Source organism: Salvelinus alpinus, chromosome 14, assembly GCF_045679555.1.
Source record: "Salvelinus alpinus chromosome 14, SLU_Salpinus.1, whole genome shotgun sequence".
Classification (NCBI taxonomy): Eukaryota; Metazoa; Chordata; class Actinopteri; order Salmoniformes; family Salmonidae; genus Salvelinus; species Salvelinus alpinus.
The window spans coordinates 46,904,275-46,912,573 of NC_092099.1; the positions used below are offsets into that span (position 1 = coordinate 46,904,275).

Consider the following 8,299-nt stretch of genomic DNA (forward strand, 5'->3'; position numbering starts at 1 on the left):
GGTCACCTGAAGGCTCTGTTTACCTCGGCTCCAGTTCTGGCTCATCCTGATCCTTCCTTAGCATTCATAGTTGAGGTGGACGCGTCCGAGGCGGGGATAGGGGCTGTGCTGTCTCAGCGTTCGGGTACGCCACCAAAGCTCCGCCCCTGTGCATTATTTTCGAAGAAGCTCAGCCCGGCGGAGCGAAACTATGATGTGGGGGACCGGGAGTTGCTGGCTGTTGTCATGGCTCTGAAAGCGTGGAGACACTGGCTTGAGGGGGCTAGACACCCTTTTCTCATTTGGACTGACCACCGCAATCTGGAGTACATCCGGGCAGCGAGGAGAATGAACCCTCGCCAGGCAAGGTGGGCCATGTTTTTCACCCGTTTTGATTTCACCCTTACCTACAAACCAGGTTCCCAGAACGTTAAGGCAGATGCACTGTCCCGGCTGTATGATACAGAGGAGAGGTCCACAGATCCCACTCCCATAATTACAGCCTCTCGCCTGGTGGCACCGGTGGTGTGGGAGGTGGACGCGGACATCGAACGGGCGTCACGGACAGAGTCCATTCCACATGACTGTCCAGCTGGGCGTCTGTACGTTCCGTTTGATGTCTGCGATCGTTTGATCTGTAGGGCTCATACGTCACCCTCCTCTGGTCATCCTGGTATCGGTCGGACGGTGCGCTGCCTTTCTGGGAAGTACTGGTGGCCCACTTTAGCTAAGGACGTGCGGGTTTATGTTTCCTCCTGTTCGGTATGTGCACAGTGCAAGGCACCTAGACATCTGCCCAGAGGGAAATTACAACCCCTTCCCGTTCCACAGCGACCATGGTCACACCTATCGGTGGATTTCGTGACGGATCTTCCCCCGTCGCGGGGTAACACCACGATCCTGGTTGTTGTGGATCGGTTTTCTAAGTCCTGCCGTCTCCTTCCTTTGCCCGGTCTCCCTACGGCTCTACAAACTGCGGAGGCTCTGTTCACCCATGTATTCCGGCACTACGGGGTGCCTGAGGATATAGTTTCTGATCTGGGTCCCCAATTTACGTCTAGAGTCTGGAGGGCGTTTATGGAACGCCTGGGGATCTCGGTCAGCCTTACCTCAGGTTTCCACCCCGAGAGCAACGGGCAGGTGGAAAGAGTAAACCAGGATGTGGGTAGGTTTCTGAGGTCTTATTGCCAGGACCGGCCGGGGGAGTGGGCAGCTTACATCCCCTGGGCCGAGATGGCCCAAAACTCCCTCCGCCACTCCTCTACCAACCTATCACCTTTTCAGTGTGTGCTAGGTTACCAGCCGGTCCTGGCACCATGGCATCAGAGCCAGATTGAGGCTCCTGCGGTGGATGAATGGTTTCGGCACTCAGAAGAGACTTGGAACGCTGCCCACGTACGGCTACAACGTGCCGTCAGGAGACAAAAGGCGAGTGCCGACCGCCACCGCAGTGAGGCCCCGGTGTATGCACCGGGGGATCGGGTCTGGCTCTCGACCCGAAACCTACCCCTTCACCTGCCCTGCCGGAAACTGGGTCCGCGGTTTGTGGGGCCATTTAAAGTCCTGAGGACATTGAACGAGGTTTGTTATAGGTTACAACTCCCCCCTGATTACCGTATTAACCCCTCGTTCCATGTGTCTCTCCTCAGGCCGGTGGTGGCTGGTCCGCTCCAGCAGTCTGAGGTGCGGGAGGTTCCTCCGCCCCCTCTTGACATCGAGGGGGTCCCGGCGTATAGCGTAAGAGCCATCATGGATTCTAGGCGTCGGGCGAGGGGCCTTCAGTACCTCGTGGAGTGGGAGGGGTGCGGTCCGGAGGAGAGATGCTGGGTACCGGTGGAGGACATTCTAGATCCGTCTATGTTACAAGAGTTTCACCGTCTCCACCCAGATCGCCCTGCACCTCGCCCTCCGGGTCGTCCTCGAGGCCGGTGTCGTCGCGCTGCTGGAGCCGCGCGTCAAGGGGGGGGTACTGTCACGACTTTCGCCGAAGTCGGCCCTTCTCCTTGTTCGGGTGGTGTTCGGCGGTCGACGTCACCGGCTTTCTAGTCACCACCGATCCATTTTTCTGTTTCGTTTGGTTTTGTCTGTATTATACACACCTGGTTTCAATTCCCCTATTATGTTCCCTATTTAACCCTCTGGCTTTCATTTCTGTTTTGTCCGTGATTGTTTGTTACGTTAGTGGTTGTTGTTATTTCTTATACGTTTTGTAATTATTCCCTTTGTGGAATTTTGCTGTGATTTTTTGAGTAAACGTTTTGTGTTTCGCTCAACACCTGTGTCCTGCATTTGACTCTGCTACTTCGCCGCACACAACCCTGACACCATGTCCCTCACGAGGAGTTTATTGGGCTATACAGGGTGTCAGAGACAACAGGCGAGGGCATTGCGAAAGTGGCAACTGATGTGTTGTTGAGGCTCAATTTGCCCATGTCTGGCTTACGTAGGCAGAGTTACGATGGTGCCTCAAATATGGCAGGAAAATACACAGGTGCACAGGCAATTGTGAGGAGGCAGCAGCCATTAGCCCTCTATGTCCATTGTGGAGCACACTGTGTAAATCTGATTACACAGGCTGGCTGCTCAGCCTCCCCACTGATCCGGAATTCCCTTTCCTGGGTCCATCAGTTAGGTGTCCTCTATGGCCAGTCAGGAAAGTTTAAGAGCATGTTTGAATCAATTGCCACGTCCAAAGATACAAATCTGACCACCCTGAAACCCCTATGTCCAACAAGGTGGACTGTGTGGAATACTGCTATTAGAGCTGTGCTAGGGCAGTATGAGCGGGTACTAAGCAGCCTAGAGGAGATGGCAAAAACTGCATCCAAGCCAGCTTCAACTGCCAGTGGCTTATTCGAGCACTTCAGCAAAGGCAAGACTGTGTTGGGCCTCACACTTGCCTCTGCTGTTCTTGGAGAGCTTGAATGTCTAAACATTTCACTGCAGAAGAAAACTCAGACTGTCTCTGGTATGCAGGCTGCAGTCGAGTGTGTGCGGTCATCTCTTAGGGGCACGAGAAATGATGAAAGCTACCTTGCAATGTATGAGAAAGCAACAACATTGATTGACTCTATTGAATCCATTGAGACGCACTCAAGACGATTTGCTGGCAAAGCAGTGGATCACTATAGGGCAGAAATTTTTAAAGTGTTGGATGGTGTGGAGGTTCAGTTTGGCGACCGTTTTGACCAGGACAGTCTAAACGTCCTGCAAAAGTTGGAAAGAGCGCTTCTCACAGGGGAGTTGGATGAGTCTCTAGATCAGTACCCAGAGCTGAACATAGATTCTCTTTCAGTGCAGATCCCTCTCTTTCACAACAAATACCCCTATAGCAGCAGTGGAGAGGTCCTCAGGAGGCTTCCAGTGGAGGTGCAGGGGTTGTTTGACCAAGTTGAGGTGCTGATCAGAATTTTGTTTGTGGTGCCAGTGTCTTCATGTGAGGCTGAGAGGAGTTTCAGTGCACTCCGCAGGTTAAAGACTTGGCTACGGGCTAGCATGGGCCAAGAGAGACTGAACGGCGTAGTTGTCTGTAATGTACATAAAGACAGGCTGGACAGTCTCAAGAGGGAAAATATCTGCCAGCAATTTGTTGGATCCATTGAAACACGCAAACATATGTTTGTTTCTCAACCTTTTTTGGGTACTGGAACCCCTGCATATTTTGAGGCAAGGCAGGCAAGGTTTTGAGCGGTCCTCAGGGACCTCCACTCTATATTATATGTAAACTTACTGGAAACTTTGTGGTACTGACTACATTCATTACACTTTTTTATTTCACGGACCCCTTGCAATTAGTCCATGGACCCCTGTTTGAGAACCCCTGGTGTAATTGATATTTGTTCTTTTGTTTAGTAGTTTTCAGTACACTTACAAATGATTTATTTCATGTTATTTTATTTAAAATTGCGTACTTTGTGCGACATACTTGTCCATAGCTGCTGTTTGAAGAGTTGAGACACTGACTGAAGGATATTTTGTTTGATTTATTTGGGTTTTTCATTGAAGTAGTTATTTCGCTTTTAGAACTGTACTTATTTTAAGCTTTTTGTTCTTGTAAAGATATTGTAGTAGATTCAGGCCAGTGGCACATATTTAATGACTATATAAATGTATCAGAAAAAGTCAAATTAAAAGGTCAATTCAATACGGAGACCAACTTTGTGATGGTTCTCAATGGAGATTCTTTTAGATGAGATCACACCATGTTCATTGTATTTATGAAAACTACACCCATACAGTGTACAGTATCATTGTCACCTACTGACCTTTCTTGATATTGCTGGTTGTAAGTACGAATACCTGCATACATACTGGACTGGTAAGGAGCACTGCTATAACTATTATTAATAGTAGTATTATAATGATTTAAACATTTGAACAAGTTGGGAAAACCCTTCAGTTAACTACTGTACCTATCAATTATCCAGTAGTAGTGATTATGGTTCCTCAATATACATTTAACATATTACAACGTAGGCTATGTGTTACAGCACTACTTTTGGTGTCCCCCTCAGGAATTGCTCCTGAGAAAATGTAATGTAATTGTCCCCTCCAAGGTTGATATCAGATTTTCGCCCCTGGCACCGGTATCAAGTCCACAATGCTTTCACAGTGGATAGTCTCTGCTTCGCCGAGCACACCTCCCCCTTTGACATGCATCAGAGTAGGTATCCACACCTGAAGGAATTGCTGCTGCAACAGATCCACAGGGCACAGCCTCTATTAGGGTCTGACCATCCACCCCTGTTGGTCCCCATCAAGCCAGTCAGTACTGGCCCTCTGTGAGGCCATGTCGCTGTTCACATCATGCTTGGTTGGGCTGTGCAAGGTCAGGCTGTGCAGGTCCTAGTGTTCAACTGCTCCTATCAGCACAACGGTCAGATCTTGAATAATTGCCTACTACCATGACCAAGCCGTGGCCCTTTCCTGCTCTGCATGCTCCTCTGGTTTAAACACCACACAGTGGCTTTAGCTGGCGATATCAAAATCATTCTTCACCAGGTGCAACTTCTCCCCACCGACAAGTCACTCCACAGGTTCGTTTGGATTGAAAGCAGAGCCAAGCACCTATGAACGGCATGTCCTACCCTTCGTAACGATGTGTAGTCCCTGCTGCGCCATCTACGCCCTCCAGAAACATTCTCGGGACCACCATGATGGCAATACGGATGTTCAGGTGTCAGTCGAGCACGCCTTCTATGTTGACAACGGTCTTACAAGTCTACCCACGGGGACCGAAGCAAAGTTGTTGGTGGACAGGCTGCGCTGCTGCCTCTTTTCCGGGGGGTACGAGGTTAGGCAATGGGCCAATAACATACCCTCTGCGGAATACCTTCCTCCAGAAGGGAGGTCAAAGAGCAGTGCGCTATGGCTCTCCCAGACCACCATCGATCCACAATAACTAATTATGGACCTGAGCTGTTAGCCAGACACCCTCGGCTACGAACAATGACCTGTCCAGAGAGAAACCTGTGAGGATAATTTACAGAGTGCTGGCTAGCCAATATGATGCGTTAGGCTACATCCTCCCTTTCATGACTCAGCTAAAGGTTCTAGTAAAGAAACTCTGGATCAGTAGGAGGGGCTGTGATGACCACGTACTACCTGATGGGCAGATGGAAGACATGCAAGTCTGTTCTCAGACCTCTCCACCATAACCATGCCCAGATCCTATGTGCCCCCAAGGGCAGACAACCAGATGGCAGAAAGGGAACTGCACACTTTCTGTGACTCATCAGAGCGATCCAATTTGTCCGTAGCTTATCTCTGTACCCAGGACTCCCAAGGCCACAACTGTTTCCAAACAGAGTCATCTCACTCTCTCACCTGAGTTCATCCTGGCTCATGATGAAGAGGACCCGATAAGGCACCTTCCTGTAGTGTGTAAGCCAACTCCACCTTATCCTCCAGTGATAGGGGGATCAGATCCTCATAGTGTTCCTACAGATGGCAACCTCTGTAAGGAATGATGCTGGAGAAGAGAAGCAGGTACAGGGAGTTGAAATTTAATTTGTAACTGACATGCAACAGGACAGGGATAGCGTCAGAACTGGGTAACAAAAAGACAGACGACAATCAATGCAGCAGTGGGGAACAGAGCTGGGGAACTGACAAATAAAGGGGAGGTAATAAACAGGTGATTGAGTCCAGCTGAGTCCAATAAATCGCTGATGGGAGTGACGAGGGAAGGCAGGTGTATTGCATTTTCTAAAAGCGTGTACACCATAAACTTCCCTACTGTAAACTTTCTTAAACACTGGCCAGCTGACATGTGGTGTGCCATCATGTGTCCTGAGGTTGTGGATTATGTTCCAAACTGAGCCCTGACATCACACAAACCAGTTACTCTGCACAGTTATCCTATTTCCCATGTAAAATAGCCTTTGAGTGACCAAAACATCAACCATATTATATTTTCCCCATTAAAATGCTCAATTGAGAAAATGTACCTTTTCTCTCACCTCTAACTTTCAGTAAGGCTGAAGGACAGGCTAGGAGTCCACAGCAACATCCTATCCTGTCATACATTACATCATCTTTTCACAAATGATTTGTTTATCCAACCATTTGTTCATTTGTGTCTTCACTTGTTGGTGGTGAAGTGTGTGCGTGTGCGCGTGCGTGTGTGTGCAGAGACACTACAGGGAGGAGAGTATCTGTTTGTCACTTAGGGATAAATAGAGAGGCAGAGCTCAGAGTTTGTCAGAAGGCGGACCTGACAGGGACACACACAGGACCAAGCAGGAGAAGGACCTCAGCATTTTGACCCTTTATTGAAAAATGGAGAAACATGAAGAAGTTCAATACTGTTTTCAAGACGGAAACTCTTCTTGCAGAAAAGCTTTGCTATCGACATCTATCTACATAACTCTGTACATCTTCTTCTCATTGTTTTCAGCAGTTACAGTATTTTTGAACGTACTGGTGATCATCTCCATCTCTCACTTCAAGCAGCTCCACACTCCAACCAACCTGCTCATCCTCTCTCTGGCTGTGTCAGATCTCCTGGTGGGATCGATTGTGATACCAGTAACGACTGTAGCATTAATTGAATCATGTTGGGGTTTTGGGAAATATTTCTGTGCTTTTCATTTCTATATGGCTTTTTTATGTACTTCTTTATCTCTGGGCAATTTGGTCTTGATATCTATTGACCGCTATGTTGCTGTGTGTGATCCCTTATTGTACCACTCTAAAATAACAATACCAAGAACAATGTGTTGTATATCCATTACCTGGTTTTGTTGTATCATATACCAGGCTGTTGTTATAAAAATATGTATAAATGTACAGGTACCGAGTAGGTGTTTGAAAGAATGTTTTACTGTGGAAGGGTCAATCTGGGGTAATATCGTTGACATTGTATTTACAATGGTTGTCCCGTGCTCTATTATTATAACACTTTATTTGAAAATCTTTGTGGTGGCCAGATCACAGGCCAGAAAGGTATTTTCTAAAGAGGTGTCCAGTGTGTCTGGTGTTAAAACTGTACAGGCAAATAAGTCTGAGAGGAAAGCAGCAAAAACTCTGTCTATTGTTGTTTTCAACTATCTCATTTGTTGGATTCCATCTCTATTTATTTTATTTTTTGTACACATTTTTATTGACAATTTGTTATCATTGTTCATCAGTTTTCTGCCACTTGTAAATTCCTTAATTAATCCAATAATTTATGCTTTCTTTTATCCATGGTTCAAAGTGACAGCTATGCATATTTTAACTCTGAAGTTATGGCGTTCATAGTTCCTATGTTTTTATTCCTAAATTTGACAAACATAGGTTTGATATAGTTATGTTAAACAATTGTAGTAATTGCTTCTTTCATGTGTCAATACACTGACATTACTTATCTCAGTGTTGTCATCATAGATACATGTGGTGTTGATACAGAATGATTTGTCTGGATTGGAATGGAATGACTTGGAGAAGGGATAAGGAGGCATAAGCTTGTTTTATAAGAATTTGTCCTTATCTGACTTGCCTAGTTAAGTAAAGGTGATTATAATTTTTTTTTACAAAAATTATAAAAGACATTGAAGTAATTTTGGGTTGTATATTACAAATTCCAAAGTCTGTGGTTGTTCCATGTTATTTAATGATAAATAGTATGGAAGTATTCTAAAAGCACATTTTGAGGATGTCTGTATGTTGTTTAACATCACCCTCTAGTGGCTGAATTGGGACACAACACCTTCAACAAGGGTAGTACAAATGTAAATGTACAACATGCATGATATCAGATAAAGTCCAAGTCTAACTCAATGGTGTATTGTGGAAGTAGTTGACGGTAAAATGTAAGATTATGCAAATATGGGTAACA

The 8,299-nt window shown here is 46.5% G+C and overlaps 1 protein-coding gene across 1 annotated transcript; it reads left to right on the forward strand.

Annotated features, from left to right (window-relative positions):
* The first annotated feature begins 6,720 nt into the window (after nucleotides 1-6,720).
* LOC139538206 (trace amine-associated receptor 13c-like) lies at nucleotides 6,721-7,931 on the forward strand. Its single transcript, XM_071340069.1, has one exon. The coding sequence runs from the start codon at nucleotides 6,760-6,762 to the stop codon at nucleotides 7,720-7,722; it is 963 nt and encodes a 320-aa protein (XP_071196170.1). The 5' UTR covers nucleotides 6,721-6,759; the 3' UTR covers nucleotides 7,723-7,931.
* The last annotated feature ends 368 nt before the right edge of the window (nucleotides 7,932-8,299 follow it).